At 37.2% G+C, this 17621-nt stretch overlaps 1 protein-coding gene across 1 annotated transcript in view; it reads right to left on the reverse strand.

Moving 5' to 3' along the window:
• Positions 1–17621, reverse strand: part of PCSK5 (proprotein convertase subtilisin/kexin type 5) — a 171280-nt gene that overhangs the window by 108764 nt on the left and 44895 nt on the right. Inside the window, exon 3 of the mRNA XM_084225783.1 lies at positions 15087–15200. Coding sequence (XP_084081909.1) covers positions 15087–15200 — 114 coding nt within the window. The remainder of the gene's footprint in view (positions 1–15086; positions 15201–17621) is intronic.

Genomic DNA, 17621 nt, shown 5'->3' on the forward strand with positions numbered 1-17621 from the left:
CTACTTAGCAAGAAAATGCATTTTTCCTTGTCCAAAGTCCTGTGTACAAAAAAGGTATGGAACTTCTTTTACTAATTAAGCGAGAGTATGTGGGAAGAACAGCCTCAGCAGTGCACCACAAAGCCTGGGGATTCAGTGTTCACGAAGGACAAATGAGTCCTCAGAGAGACAATGCTTTTCATTTTACCATCTTACATGGCCTTTAACTCATTTTTTATTTGACCACTTCTAAATCATAAAAAAGAAAGAAAAATATGGCAGTTTTACAGGAAGTCCAAAGAGGCTTTTTTATTTATGCATCAGTTCATGCAATTGCAGTTCTCTAGTAAGAAGAAATTTCTCCCTCTATCTCTCAAAGCTAGACTGGATATTTTCATTATTTCTAAGAAAACAATTAAAGAGACAGATGGCAAAGATTGCTTTAGAATAGCAATGTTCAAAATGTTTCTAAAGATTCTTGCCACACTACGAAAGACCGACTCCTCACAATTAACTTTTTAAGACGTTTTCAAGTAAAAGACTATTAGTTCTACATTCATTTGTTAAGCAGCTTGGAAGAGGAAGGTGGTTTTATTTAGACCTTGAGTAAACATATGCTAAAGCATTGAAATAACTGCATGAAAAGAAGGCCTTGAGCAGATGGCTTCAATTGAGCATTAACCTTCCAAGAGACTGATTGATGAGTGGGAGGAGCCTGGGGCTTACACAGATCCACTTCCTTCTCTTTCCCCTCTTTTTTTATTTTACAGTGAAAAAGGAAGAGTGGTGCTTAAGAAGAATATACTATTTTGGGATGCTGGGGGTGGGCAGGGAACTGATATGGGGTGGACCAGGAAACTTTTTTTTTTAAGAATGTTATGAACTTGTAGGAATAAGAGGATTTGCAAGGAAAAAGATGAAGAGATGTTGACTCTGAATGCTTGTATGCAACTTTTAAGGACTCTTACAATGCTGCAGCCCTTTTTTCTGTATTTTATGTTGCGGTCTGGTCCCTCTGATCCATGAAGCAATATCCTGCATCTGGTCTCAATGGCTGGATGTCCTAGTGGGAGGAGAAGGCAGGACAGAAGGACAGTGAGAGGGAGGGGTGTGAGACAGGACACGTTCAGGAGGCTGAAGGAAAGATTCATGTCCTACTCTTTCTCAAGGAACAAAAGCAAGTAGGAAATACAGGGCACTTTTAGGTCAGAATATGAAGAGAACCCCATATTTCACTACTAAAAATGGAGAATGCATGTGGTGTTTCTCAGGCTGAAACTGTTTCACAGTGCATTCAGTACAGGAAAAAACATCTATGCTACTTGATACCTAGGAAACTTTTCCCTAAGAACCACTGTCAGGTTATTGTAGCCTTGGTCCATTATATGTTCAGGTATATCAAAGATTATAACTTGCCAGAGTACAAACTTTAGGATCATGAAAACATTCTCTTGAGACACAAGTGCAGACATCACTTCATGCCCTCCTTAGACAGCCTTATAAAAGTGTTTCATCTAACACTGGAAATGCATGCTGTGAAAATTCATTAATAGTAGAGAAGACGACAAAGATGAATGGCTGCTATTTTAGCTTGCCTAGAGGGAAGTAAGTCCTGTAGGCATCAATAGGCTTTTCACCATTTGAGTGTGCTAGGGTTGATAAATGTAAGGCCCACTGTGTAGTATAAGTGAAACCTGGGAAGATAAGGCCAAACCACTAGGGAGGGTGGATGGTTATAATTTGCGGTTGAGATCATCAGGTCTAAATGAAGAACTAGCCCAGAGAAGCTAGGGAGGTCTGGGAAGGAAAAGGAAAGATTACTCAAGAACATCAACAGAAACACGAAAAAGTTTTGCATAAGATAAAGAATAATCACACAATTATTCTCGTTATTGTCTTGGGAAATTTGACTCAGATGATCAAATTTTGCAATGTTGAGCAAGGTTAGTCCAGAGATTTACAACACAGCTGTGCAAGGAAGACTGCAAAATAGACAATGAATGTAAAAATATCAAAATTGCAAAGGATCTTACAGAAATCTCAGCACAGTGTCAGGATTCTAGTTATCTCAGAAAATACAGATATTGGGAAAGATTCTAGAGAATCTGAAAACACTGTTTTTATGGAGAACTGGACACAGACTGATGTCTATTGAGCTTTAAGGGTCTTGGGGAGATGCTTGTAACCTAAATACTTCCTGACTTCAGCATTAAAGACACATAGATTCCACTGATCTCAGCAGTGCTATGAAGGAACTTCTCCCAGCTGCAAATAAAATAATTGAATATATGGAACTAATCTGAGAACACAGTTTTGTACTAATATTATAGGAATGTATTCCTTTAGACAGAGAAAATATACAACCTCAGTGTATGCACCTTTTATGCATATCAAATGTAATTTGTCTAACAACAAACAAAGGAAAATCGTATTCATGACTATTGGCCTGTACTGTGCATAATGCAGTCTTTGCACTGAAATGATATCCATTCATGATAACTTTCAGAATTTGCAGGTATCTTTGCAAATCCAGGAAGTCTGCAGAGAAAACAAATAAATAACTAAAGAAAGCTATGATCAGAGCATCATCAGAAGGAAAAAATATATACAATCAAAAGTAAACTAAAGGTATGAGTTTAATTTTATGATTGTTGACAGTTCCTCTGTGTCCACAACTTTTTCTGGTGCTACAGCTATTAAATATTCATTGTACTTTTTATAACACTTTCTGCATTCTCCCTTGTCTCTCCTACCATCTTTATCTCCTATGATTCCTGTCAGTTACCTTTCTTAGCTTACTCTGCTTTCAAATCTGAGCTGTAAATGGATTATCTTTTCACTCTTTGTTTCTCCTACAAAGAGTCTGCTGTTTAACTGCAAATATGATTTTAAAGTGAATGCGCAAAAATATGTTACAAAGTTAGAAAGGTTCTTCCAAGTAAAAGGGGGGATTATCAGGGAAATACAATGTACCTCCAGTAAACTACATTTTGTCCATGTTCTAGCATGAAAACAACCATGCTACAAAAATGTTTTTGCTTCCTTAAAAACTGTAGTGAGGTCTTTGGGTCTGTTAGAGATGTGCCATGAATCTGTAAGCACTTAACATATCCACTCATAAGGAAACTAGCAGCAGAAGATTTGGAATATCAGTTTTTGATTTGATTTGATTTGATTTGATTTGATTTGATTTGATTTTGATTTGATTCCATTAAGACTCCTTAACATACAGTTTGTTCAAGGCAACATTACTTAGCATGTGCAATTATTAAGTCTCAAATCTTAAGAGGCTCCACTGTTTACTTGTAGTTCAGGAAAGTTGAAACAGTGTTCTTACACAGCACACTCTCAAATCTGATGATAGAAAAGTTAGTGGGGCAGAAAGTAGAGAGAGCAACAGAGACAGTGATCTGGATCACTAATGAAGGTGAACCTATTTAAGCAGAGTGTTTGTAATATAGTTTTATATAAAATCATGCAAAAAATTATGCTTATAGAATTACGAGTGCAAGGCTTAAAATGCAAGTCTACAGAAAACCAGTAACAGTTAAAAGGATTTAAGATCTAAGGTAGACAGTCACCTACAACTTCAAAAAGATGCTCTATGAAGCTACATATTATTCTTTGATAGTTAAGCAGTGGGGTAGCAAAAAGTGGGTCAAGACATTCTTCTTAATGACAGCAATGATGCTATTTTTGGAACAATGCATGTATGTTCCCAGTATTGAAGTTTTACAGAGTGTTACTGGAGAATGAACACTGAGTTGTTGCTTGTTTTCTTGATGCTTCTTGTCTGAAATAAGTGCTGTAAACACAATTTGCAGTGATTCTTAACAAGCTTAAAGAACCTTCTTTATCTGAGAGGGCAAAGGCATGATGTGACTGCAGCACCCAAACAACATGATTATATATTTGAAGGGGGAATATTTATTTAATCTAGTAAAGAACGGCCTAACAAGGTAAGTACAGAGCAAGATAAACATGCAACTAAGATGTGTAAGATTTTTAATCATGAAGAAAAGGCTCAATATAACCAAAGGAGAATTAACCAAAGGAGATGAGATCCTGATTCTGATTTCTGTGAGACTAACATAGCTGAATGTCAGGAACTCTACTGAAGCCTCAGTAAGAAATATGATAATGGAGAACTAAACTTTTTTCTGCTATTTAACTACCTTCAAATAATTTGAGAGGAAGCTTCAGTTTATCTAGTTGGGTGTGGGCTTAAATATAAGCGTATCATGAAAAACTCCACACTGATACACAGAGAAACATTAATTACTGTGACTAAATCTCAATTAGATATGCTAAACAAGAATGTCAAAAGTCAAATAGATGATTTTAAAGGTCATTTAGTCAAACTGTTCTGCAGTGAGCAGGAATCTATTCACCGTGTCTGGAGAGGCAGCAGGCCACTCAAATGCGCTTGTCAGTTCACGGATGAGTAGCTATGGGAATCTAAGCACAGAATTGACATGAGACATCCAAATGAGTTGATTTGTACTTTTCCCCCTTTAGACATCTTGCAGGAATGAGGGCTACAGCCGAGATGTGTAGCTAAGGTGATGATGGCCTGCTGATGGAGTGTTGGGTTATCGGGTAGAGAATGACCCCTAATGCTGCCATCAGCCAGGTGGAAGAGGGACTGATGCTAAATCATCACCTGTTCTGCTCCACCTTTGCACAAGACCCATAGTCTGTAATCTCTGAGCTACTATCGACATCTCATTTACATATAAAGTGGCTGCTCATCACCACCATTTATGATGTAAATTACAGAATATACAGTCTCACCTTCACTACTGCCAAAAGTATAAACTGGCATTTGAAATCCTCTAGGGCAGAGGATGAGAATACAACCAACTTTGCAGACAAGTAAATTGGCTTGCTCATCTCCCAAAAACAAGAGCACCTCTTTGGCTGAGTTTTGCACCTCCAACTGAATTGGAATATACTCGGGAATACTCATACATAGTACTGTATACATAGTACATGTATAAAGTACACTTATATTTTGCAGGTCTAGTGAATTTATCACCAGCAATCTTAAAGAATCTATAATTTGTTGCTCCAATAAACTGCACTGTTGGTGACTCTATGTTTGTGAAAGTTCCTACTGAAGTCCAGCAGACTTACAGCACTGCAATGATTAATTTCACTGTTTGTGAATCAGCTCATGAAAGTTCTTATTGACCTGGATCAGAATTATGCTGTTTAATTGATTTTAATCAGAAATGAGGCCCACCCACACCCAGCCTCTCTTATTTCTGAAAACTAGTTGTAAAGCAATGGTGTTTATTTTATGCCAAAGTTAATGCAATGTATCTACATTTAAGAGCAGGTGACAAGATTTTTGAAAGGAAGCTGAATAAAATTTTGAAAAAATATTTTTAATTACCTCTGGAGCAAAATTTTAGTTGATAAGCATCACTACATAGATACTGATTGTTTTAAAACAGAAAAATATGGGTTTGTGTGGTTGCTCTGCTACTGGTATGAGTTTTCAAGGAAAACAGATTTCTTAAAAAAACAAGAAAAGTTTTCATTTTATATCTTTGATGTTGTGTAATATAAATATTACACAACAATAAAAATAAATAAAAATAAAAATAATAACAAATATTATTATTTTCTATTAATTCAACTGAAGAATCATTTCAGTCCTGTTACAGATATCCTCATCAATTCCCCTCTCTAGAGATGGAGGATTTAACATCAAACAATCTACAAAACCAACTAATATAATGACAGGCTTATTAAAACACAAAATGTGGGCCAATTAGCAGCCAATTAATGTTGGCTTGGGGGACACTGGGAAAAATTAACAGAACTTTGAAGTATACATTAAGTTTAGGAATATGTTTAAATCTGTCCTTCATCTGCAATGCATTCAGGTGGATGTCTATTGCCACTAAGTTATATGGGATCTGATCCTGTGCCTGTATACTTTGTTGCACATATTCTCAGTAACAATATCATTACAGGTAGCACTTTATTGTTAAAGATATTTTATTCTTATGAACAGCCAAAACAGCTGTTCTTTTACCTCCATTTAACCACTTTTCCCCTGTTTAGCCATTTTAACCTTTCATCCTTTGACTTATGGATGCCAGGATTTAACATGGATACAGTATTCTAAGTGAGAACTTTTCAACACACAGTAAGTACTTTTCTTCTTGCCTCTCTCAACATAACACATGAATCAAATGAACAAGTGCATGCAGCATGATTAGAATCTCCTCGCCACCAAAAGGATAAATGGGGAAAATCTGCCTCATACTGTCATTGGATGCATTCCTTCTAATTGAGTTTTCCTGTATGAATCCATTTCCTAGTAGTATCCCTACCGACAAATGCCTACATGAAAAATAACTTTGAATAACTGATAAGTTAGATTTTTTTTATTATTATTATTATTTAAATCTAAATGCATATACTGACATGTAAATTGTCCCTGTCCTTCCCCATAGAACATGACTGCATCAGGAGACCTCTTTTGCTTGGTGCCTGCTTGGAGGCAACATGGGTCATAACCTCTGTTCCCTTCATGCTCACACTTGTATAAAGAACTTCTGCATGCCTGGAGATTAGAAGAGATGCATGGCTCAGGCATCATTTGATTTTTCCTATTAGACCATGGGACAAATCTTGTCTGTGAGGCCTTGGTATAGTAACAAACCAAGCTTAAAAAGTGCATTTGGCCACCCATGTAGATTAATTCAGAAGAATAAATGCTGAATTAGACCCAGAATGTGTCTGTGGTTATAGTTTACATAATGCACAATGTGGTCTTCGGATATCACTGTGTTTGAAGTCCCAAACAAGATCAAAGCTGCTTCAATACTTGAAATTTTTGAATACTGGTGGAGCAGCAGCAGCCAGGCAGTGAAAGCGGACCACATCTCATGCCCAGTGTGACTGGCTTTAAAAGGCAGGAACCTTTCAAAACTTAGTTTTCTCTCACTGGTCAGTATCAATGACAGTGGGTCAATGTTATGGTGTGTTTGGGCAAACATTTTCAAAAGACAGGCGCAAAGCAGAATAATGTTTTCAATTTCAGAATATTTTTATCCTCTTATATAGTATGCCATCACCAATCTGGAGTGGGACCAGATGGAAATTGCAGGAGGAAATGTTTTAAAAAGGACAACCACACAAGAGTAGCAAACAGAACTAATAATTAAACCAAAACTAACAACACAGCTACCATAAACTGAGGGTCAAGATCCTCAAGACAGCTGGACCAATCCAACTCCTCAGTGTTAGCGAAAATTTTGATCCATCCTCGTTTAGTTTCTTTTGAGGTTTTTGTTGGTGTTTTTTCTTTAGTTGGTTGGGGTTTTTTTGTTTGCTTTTTTGTTATTTTGTTTTTTCTCTGTCATTCAAGAGATGATGCAAAGGATGGGGATAGGATTGCGGAGCTAGGGGCAAAGATACTGTAGGTGGTAGGATGTGAATACAGAGCTTCAAGCATGTCTTGGGAAATTTCATCATCAGAAAAGAGTCTTGATTCTTCAACACAAATTCAGTGGTGTACAAGAATTGTGATTTTTTTTTCAGAATAACGTTTTCTGTAAGCAGACTGACTCCTTACCAAGATGTAAGGACTGTAACACTTTCTAAGTAGGCTATATTAAATTCTTAATCTGCATTTCAATTCATATGTAGATGAGGTCCTAGTTAATAAAGGGTATCTGGATTTTAGTGCTTCAGCAGCTGGTTTCATATAGAGCTCATCCAAACACGGCATGTGAAAGCTTACATTTAACAAACTTTCCTCAACAGCTTATTTTCAGCCAGACCAGGAGACTTATAATGAGAAATAGTGATTCAAACTTCAAGCAGGCTATGGAAGAGTTTTTTGTAACTTTAGAAATGCTTTTTCTTTGTTTAACTTCTCTTATTTTTTTCTAAATAGGATTTCTGGCTCCAAATACAATTGTGTGACTAGGAGCTGGTTTTCATAAAACCCAAACCAGGAGTTTTTTACTCCCAAACAGTAGTTTACTGTTAATTAATAACCTGTCTCTTCCAAAAGACACAGGAGAGGGAAAACCCTGCTAAACACTTCATATTTAGTCTATCATGTATTGGACGCTCATTAAGCCACTGTGCTTATACTACATGGCTTTAATATAATTTCAATCTGTTTTGAAAACTGAAAATAGCTTACTTTTTTCTGTTAGAAATTCAAATAAAAATCAATGAAGACAGGAAAAATGCTTAGATGGCATGCTACTCATGATTCAGTGAACTCTATCACTACTGAAAGGGTAAAACCAAAGTAGTATTATTACCTTAAACGATTCTCACTTTAATCTCTTGGGAATATCTGAGGCTCTTCATTCCTGCACCTTCCCTCTCCCTGACCACATACTTTTCTGCTGTTACCTGAAATGAGTTCATTTTGAAACTGCCAGTTCTGCAGAATTTATAATCTCAGCAGAAGAGCAAACACAGATCCTGCTTATTTTGCTCCACACACTAGAATTGGAGTATTTTTCAAAGAGCTCTACCTGCCTCTCCTTCTCCTCAAGGAAACTTGAGGTCTTGTTTCGTCAGAGTGGCCTTCATTCATGTAAATTTTCATCAAAACTTATTAGAAGTCATGCAGATGTGCAAACAGCTGCTGGACTTCTTTCCAAAGTCGTGCTATTAGAATTTGCTATACTGGTAGTCTCCTCTGCTATCTGCTCCTTGTTGGCTGGGAAGAAAATCCTACCCACAGCGCTTGAGTAGTAGATGTAATGCACAGCAGAGATTTCACTACATCAGAAGTATCTAAAAGTAATGCCAAGAGTGACCTACATTTCATGAAGTAGTGCAGAATGCACTTTATTGAAGTGCCTGTCCTCAGTGCATTTGCTTCCTCTGGTTGTTAGGCTGAGGGAGAGCTGTTTGCATTTGCTTTGTGGGTTTTTTTAAAACATGGACAAAAAAGGATCATGAATTAATGTTGAAAAAGGCTCAGCAAGAACTAAGGTGCTCTGCAAACTGGTAATTTTGTCACAACATTTGCTCACATGATATACAGGAAGACACAATTGAACATAGATGCTGGAATCTGGAAAGCTGGAGTTTTGATAACCTCATTCCATGGGGTCTATATGGAATCCGTCATCAGTTAAAATGGGCATACTGATTTTTAACAACTAGCACAAGACATAACATCCTAGAGCCAAATACTTCTCTCCAGTTTTTTCTTTGACACAGATCAAGCTCTCCTCAAAGAATCATGGAATATCTCAGGTTGGAAGGAACCCACAAGGATTGTTAAATTCAACTGCCTGCCCCTCACGATAGTACCTAAATCATGTGACTAAAAGCATTACCCAGACTTTCCTTGATCCTGTGTACTGAACAGTTAGGAATTGCCTTACACTTGCATAATACTTAATTTTTGCCTCCTGACTGGGAAGTATATAGTGAGTCTTTGCTTCAGAAACTCCTAGAAGTCTCATCGGTTTACGAGTATGCTTCTGATAAGGGCAAAATTACCATGTCACACTATTTCATTTCTTATCAATCAGATCACAAGACAGGAAAGCCTCAGAATTAATTCTGCACTGTGGTTATGTACTTTTGGTAATTTTTACATTCATTATGCTTGTTCTTTAGGTGAAATAATGTATAAAATATTAGTTAAGTAGATACGCCTTTCCAGAAGTATCCGCAATTTTAGTATGCAAACAACAGCAAAACAAGATATAAAGTTTGAAACATATCAGTATTTTTTCTCATAATAATTAATTAAATTACCTCTCTTTTTTTCAGTAAATTAATAGAGTATTCAGTACTGTGTGGCATAAGAAATTGTTTTGCTATTTGGCATTAATTGATTTTGATTTTTAAAAATCTGAAAAGTGGATAGTTAACTAAGCAGCTGCTCCTGAAAACTGCTCTTAGAAAGCAATGATTCCTTCTCCTTTGTAAAGAAGAAAAATGTACTTCCAGGTAATTGCGTACCTCTTTTTATATCAGTGGTTTTCCTGCTTAAGTGCAATGCAAGATAAAAACTGAAATATAGTAGAATGTGCACCAGTATGAGATACGAAAACTAAAATCAGATATTTATCAAATATCATTAGAAATTCAGCAAAGATTCTGAGGCATTATCATTTATTTACTAACTGCAAAAACTACTCAGAAAAAGGCAGTGCAGGAAAACACAGTATTATACACTAGTGATATTTCACAAAGAACATTATACAAACAAGTGCCTACAGTTTCTTAATGCAACTCAGTTGCTGCCCATAAAAAAATCAGGTTAAATAAATTCTGTAAAGATAAGACTGGATGCTCTGCCTCTGAAGATACAATCACAGCAGTAAGTAGGCAGAAGAATGCGTGCTTTGGCTATATGATTTATTACCAAATCTCTGACACACAGGAAAAGCTCTCCCAAAGCAAGCATGGAAATAATTTTGGTACTGCTTCTTCTTGCTTCAGGGAAAATTCTGGCACAACCCCCAGATAGTGCTGGCTTCCATTTTGTGTTTTCTGGCACTTCCAGGTGTGCTTATCTAGGAGAACTGAATAACCCAAAGAACAGACCAAGAAGACTATCTAGTCTGTTCTGCCTTCAAAATATTTGCTAATCTTGCTAAACTATCTGCATTAATAATCTCTTTTCAGCAAGCATGGATAAATCCACTTCTATGGGCTTTTTGATAACCTAAGGTGCGCTGTTGTCTTCCAAAAGGAAATTAATTTAGGTCAAATTGTGTATTACTTGACCTCATGTTATTGTTCTGCCTTGTCCACACACAACAACAAAATATGTATTTCCACAAGCAGATTTGAAAGGTAATGTGTGGCAGGCAGAGTGGTTCTTTTTAGCAGCACTTCTGCTGAAGTCAAGTCACACATCATCTTCTTAACTTTACAGAACACCAAAATCTTGATGTTCTCATGCAATAAAACCCAAAAATATGAAAGTGCATGCAACAACCAAACCAAGTTACAAAATATGCAAAGCACTTTCCAGCATGCCATGCCACCTCAGAAAGAACAATCATTTGGCTTCCACTGCACAGATGAAAGGAGAAAACAGTTCTTGGGAGGGCAGTAAAAAGAGTGAGGTTTTTCCTTAGCTCTCAAACGAACTTTTAGGAGGTCATAAAGGAGAGTGACATGTATTCATTATTCCTTGAGTTCTGCCTCCCTGTACCTGGGCCAGCCCTCAGATCCACTTTGGCCTCTCCTTCTCCCTTCACCTCTTTCCAGCCCATCACATCAGGCTTCTGTCACTCCTTCCTTTGTTCCTCTGTCTCCTTTCAAGTCCCATCCACCATAGCTGCCCTCATTACTGGCAAGGCCAGGGAAGTAAAATCTTTTTCTCTGCTCTGCCACTTGCTTGAGTTGGGAGGAGGTACAAGGTAAGCCAACTCCCTGCAGATATCATCAGTGGCATAAGGGAGGCAACTCAGCTGTCTTTAACTCGTCACCTCCACCTTATTTCATGGCTACAGGACCTTTGGAAACTCACATTACTCACTGCTGATAAAGGCTTATTAACCCCATTCTGGCTGCTATCCAGAGTCAATTATACTGTGTCAGAGCAGAAGGGTCTGTCCCTCCCTGTGAATGAACAGTTTACCTGGGAACTCACAACTATAACTGGAGAGCACTATGTAGCACACTGGAGGAATTTACTGAAGAAATGAGGTAACTGGCTTCACCAGACACTTCACTGAAGCTCAAAGCAATGCATGCTTCACAGTCCTCACTGAAAGTGAAAAGTATGCAATTTTCCCTAGGTTTTGGTTTCAGCATCAAGAGCTCAAGGCAGCAAGCCCTGCATGCAAGTAATTCAGTACATACCAGCTTGTGTACCTTGCTCTCAATAGCAGTATCAATTACATTTCACCTGTTTACATCAGAAATCTTGCAGTGCAAATATGCCAATAAATCTGATGATTGATGACCAATAAATACTGACTGATGAGGCTTCTCAGCAAATCTTTTACCTTCAACAGCTTTCTAAAAACCCCAGTATATCACTGTACATCTATAATTGTACAACAATAGCTGTTTGGTTCAAGAAACTACTTTATTATTATTCACCAAGTAATTGATAAATGTTCATTTCCACTATGGCTCAGTCATGTGGTTTTACTGTGCCTTGCTACTATAATCCTCTTCCACCTTGAATGCCCTAACACACCTCGCATTTGTTCACCTTCTTCTCCTTTCACTCCAGTTCTGTCAAAACCCCCCAGAACTAGGTCTCATAACCTGTTTGAGAAACAGCACAGCCAGGCACTGTATGTTTTCTTAGGTTTACCAACTACTATTCAAGTATGTTTTCAGAAGTTTAAAAAAAAATTAGTGTTTTCATTATGGTTATCCAAAATGTTTTTCTCATTTTTAAAAAATGTAAAAAACCCATCCAGTGGAGCCCATCATCATAGCAGAGGTAAATTACAACTGCAGAAACCTGTGCCTCTATGCCTGCGTAATTCCTCTTTCAGCCTACCACTACAAAGCTCTTCTTGAAGTGGGGAACAAAAAGAAATGGTCAATAACAACTACTCTGACTGAAGTCTACCAAAGTTAGTTAATTTAACCACAACTTTGCACGTATTTCTATTTTTAAAATATATTTACTTCCTCTCTTTTTTACTATATATTAATATATTTACTTTCTATAGTTTCCTACACAGATAAGATAAAGAAAATAATATAAACAACTGGCAGCTACAGTGAAATTGATTAGGCACAAAGTCACCTCAGTCATTCTGAAGATGCTGTTTATTGTTAGCTCTGAGTTAAAAAAATACAGAACAGTCAACTTCAACCTCTTTCAGCCAAAATCTCCAAACTGACTGTATACAGGTCATCTAATTATTGGCTAACAGGCTATTTTGCCAACACCAGTGGAAGAGAAGAAATTTATTAGCTTTAACATGATGGTATAAAGGTAGCTGAGCTCTGGGAATGGAAAAAATTTTGAAGAGGATGTTAACTAGGGATTTTTTTCCTTTGATATCAGTTTGTTCTGAGCAAACTGGACCTGTTTCTGTAGGGCACTTCTGAGTAACAGTTGGATTGGTAAAGTTTCATATGCTAAATAGTCTGTAAAAATATTCTAGTTTACTCTTAAGCACAGATGCCTCAAGATTCAGAAGTTATGCTAAAGAAGTTAGGTTTTGTTCAACTTTCCATGCTTTGAGGGAGGGAAAGTGTTGTGATGGCTCAAAAGAGAAAGAATGCCTGATTCTCTCTTGTAGCTTCTTGCCACAGATATCACACAAAAATAAATGCATTATTTCTAGCTGAGAAAATTAAAATTACAAGAAGCAATACTTGTGAAGAAAAACCTTGGAGAAGAAAAACATTAATCAGATATTTCTTGACAAAGTCTTTGAATAACAGGACTTCTGTCAACAAATCTGAACTGCACTTATGGCCTTGTTAGAAATTGTGCCAGTTCAATGGGCAAAGGTATCAATCTTAGCCCACAACAAAGTTACTTATTAATCAAACTGCAAACCTCTATATGATAGTTTACTTATTGCTTTCTCAAGAAATTACTCAAGAGTAATTTCTTGTTACTCTTACTACTTTTTCAACAACACGTCTGTAGCCAGTAACCTAAAAACCTCTTCCAGCATAGCAAAGACTGAAACCATTAACCAACCTTGAACTCATTTTTTCCCTTTCATCTTATAAAGCTAAGAAAGATTAGCAAAAGCAGCTATGGTAACAATAATAAACACAGTTATATGAGGTTATTTTTTATGTCTCAAGTCAGTCCTGAAGTCAATCCACTCACATATTTTTAGCTATTCTCCCTGATGAGATAGCATGGTCACTAATACTTTACCGATCTCTTTTGACAAAATGTTATCAAACCACTGTCACTAATGATGTTGCAAATACATGGAGTTAATCAGTGGATGTAAATGCAATCAGTCAGGAATGGTCCCTTCCCAGAGGGTTTGAAAGTGCGGATTTTTTCCACTGGGACAGAAATGAGGAATTATGAAAGTTGTACCAAAAAATCCAGTGAAGTCCATTTGATGCTCTAAAGTCTGTTCAGTGTTAGACTGGCAATTGTGGCACAGCAGGGAGGCAGTGTGGCTAGACAACAAACTGTTTTTTAAATAGAGACTACTATCTTCCTGATAAAATTAGAGGCAACTGTAACTATCTATTATCAGAGCACCTGTCCTACGAAAAAAGACTGAGAGAATTGAGGTTGTTTATCCTGGAGAAGGTTCCAGGGAGACCTTACACTATTTGTGCCCCTTTCAATATTTTTAGGAGGATCATTAAGAAAAATGAGGACAAACTCTTTAGCAGCACCTCGCGCTATAGGACAAGGGGTAATGGCTTTAAACCAAAAGAAGGGGGATTCAGGTTATATATAAGGAAGAAATTGTTTACAAGAAGAGCTGTAAGATGCTGGACTGGGTTACCCAGAGATGCGGTAGGTGCCCTATCCCTGGAAACAGTCAACATCAGGTCAAATATGGCTCTGAGCAACTTGATCTAGCTTAAGATGCTCCTGCTCATTGAAAGGTGGGTTGGACTAGAAGGCCTTTAAAGGTCTCTTTCATCCCAAACCATTCTGTAATCCTAAGATTTTCATGTGGCAAAAATGAGACTATTTTTTAAAACATCATAAGTACAAAGTTTCTCTCCAAGCTTTAACTGTGATTATTAGGACAAAATTTTATTTTTTTTTTAAATACAATTTCTGTCAGACAGGAAATGAATGGTCAGTGCTGTTAGCTTTCTTCTTCTGTTTCAGGACAAAATACATTTATTTGGGGGACAGTGAAATTGGTATTAAATACAAGTGGGTTCTCACACATTGTGGCTAAGTTCCTTACATTCTCATCGCTTATTTATCCTCAAGTAAGTAAGACATCTTGCAATAGGAATAATTCATTAATAAATGCATCAGTAAATGCTTCCTACTGCATGGCTCACCACAAATTCTTTGTAATACTTCTAAGGAGTTAACAGACTGTTATTAGCTACTTAAAAATCCCCAAATCTGCCTTTTCTGAACATACTCTTCCTCCCCTTTTCATAACATCGAACCAGACAGCTAAACATTAGCATGAAACTGAGTCAATGACCCTACATGTACTTACCATGTACCACATGCTTGGCCACTTGGGATCATTGAAATAAGTGGATTGGGTACCACCAGGTTTATAATCCCTCTTTATCCTTCTTTTAACCACCTGCTGTTGTATCCACTCCACCTGCCAACCAGGAAAACATACGGAGAATGTTACAGTTCTGTGGAGATTATCAAGAAATGTGTGAAAACTTGGGATTGTTCTCATTACCACACTCCAAAGCATATTTCGTATTAAAGAGTTCATTTTGGCAGTAGAAATCGTGCAGATCATCTGGACATATTGTTCACTAAGGAATACATTCAATTTAGCTAGCGTTACAAATCTACCCAAACAATTGCTTAAATACCCTGCTAGAAGGACTTAATTTGGTTTTACCTTTTAAATACTATTATTTTTCCAATTTTTCTTTACCAGATTTACTTTTCTCTTGAATTTATAAAAACTCCTACACAAAATCTAACAGCATATTACAATGAGGAATTAAGTGAATTTAAAGGGTGAGTTTGTTTTTATTTTTATCTTTCTTTTCCACAAAACAAAAACATTAAGAAATATATTCAAAAGTTTTCCTTTTATATCAATATCTAAATCACCTTCACAACTCAGAGAGAAAAAAACCTCCCAAAATTAGTTTTAAGTAAAGTGTCAAGATTGTCTCAGAGAGGCACTTTGGAATTTTATTTTACACTAAGCACTCCCCTGTGAGAAATAGCTGGAAACTGAGCAACAGCTCTAATTTAAAAAAAAACACAAAAATGAGCTTGAAACAGGAAAAGAAATATAAGGGTTAAAAATCTAATTCTGAAAGTTATTTTTGTCTGTCTGACACTTCTTCAAAGAGTCATGACACATCCAAAGGAAGGCGACACCAAAAGTGACATCAACCTTAGATCAGAGGGGACTCTGAAGCTATTTCTGTATTAGCTATCCTAAAATGGAGCTAGTTGCAATAAATATAAATAATATGAACTAACCACAGAAAAAGCCAATGGTATATTCACACACATCTAGCAGCTTATATATTTGTGCTGAATTGTTTCAAAGGACATAACTACAAAAAATAATTCACATCTCTCCAAGCCAGACAGTCATCATCTCCTAGCAGCCAACCCAGCATCTTTTATTTGTGATGTTTGAATATCTGTGTATGCACACAAACATACAAATATATCAAAGGAGTTACTTTCAGCTCACATATTTGTTTGTCACTGGTCAGAGACACTATTAATATTTTCACTTAGCAGGCTAATCTCTCTACTGTGCATTCACAACACAACTTCAAATCCTTAGGTAGACATACCATAGCACTCTGGCCTCTGCTTCTTGGTCAGAAAAAAATAGAGAAAGACACGTCTGAATTTGTCCAGAGAGCGTTCTCAGGACAGTCCTTATAGAGGCTGGATGGTTTTTATGGTTTTCTTCATAAAGAAGAAGTGGAATTTTCTCCTTCCCAAGAACTAACTTCAGGATCAAAAGTATTCTTCTAGAGGCTAAATTATGCAGTCTAAGAACACAGACTATTGGGTAGAACTGACACTGAAACTCATTTCTCTGTTAAATCTTCTAGGAACAATCATTAGTCACTTTCTAGCTCTATGAGAATGGAGAAATTTTACAGTGTTTCTCTCTTGCCCATTGTCCCCTCTTCCAGTACCATTCGAAATCCCCCGCAACATGACAAGAGCTAACTGCTCCCCTCAGATCTGACTGGATCAAGATGTCCTCTGCAAGAGGTGGCAGCTAACCGTTCTCAGCTGTTTGATGTAACAAAGTCTGAAGGCCTGTAGGATAACAAAGCATGTCTGGGCAAAGGCCAAAGAAATTCAAATCAAAACACCTTGGTAGGCACTAAGCCTAATGGCTGCTTTAAACTGGGATCAACAACCCTCTCTAACTAGCTCTCTCCCCCATGAAAAAGACTGATTTTTAACTGAATAAAGAACCCTGTTCTCCTGACCTTTGCTGCTAATATAATGCTTTCTTTTCCAGACCCTCACAACAAAAGCTTGTTGATCTTCAAGACTTCTCTTTTCTTCAGGTAGCCCAGGCCTCCCAACACATAAAAAACCAAAGAGACTGGCATCCTATGTACTGTTTTGTCTCTCACTCCCCACCTGACTGGATTGCCATAGACAATGGGCCTCACTTCTCCTATTACTACTATTTAGCAGTCATTAACAAAAAAGCTTCAACAGGTCTGAAAAAGCAACCATGGCTTTCAGGGCTTATACAGATCCACTTTCCAAGTCTCATTATGAGATTTGGGTCTCAGTGCTAGAAACATGTTCAGCTGACTGAGGGGTCTAAAGCTTCTACGCTGCAAGAATATTTATTGTTATCTTGACTCGCCTTTTGCTGAAGGGATTAGCCACATAAGCATGTTAACCATGCTGAGAAAGTTACAAGTCAACAAATTTCAGCACTTCACAGGCCAAAACCGCACAGAGCACACCATGCCATGCTTGGTTACTCCTATCTTGAGTCTGCAGGGAGGAATTAAACCTACCACCAACAGAATCTAAGGATCTGATAGTGCTGCAG

The sequence above is a fragment of the Fringilla coelebs genome (assembly GCF_963513975.1).
Source record: "Fringilla coelebs genome assembly, chromosome: Z".
NCBI lineage: Eukaryota > Metazoa > Chordata > Aves > Passeriformes > Fringillidae > Fringilla > Fringilla coelebs.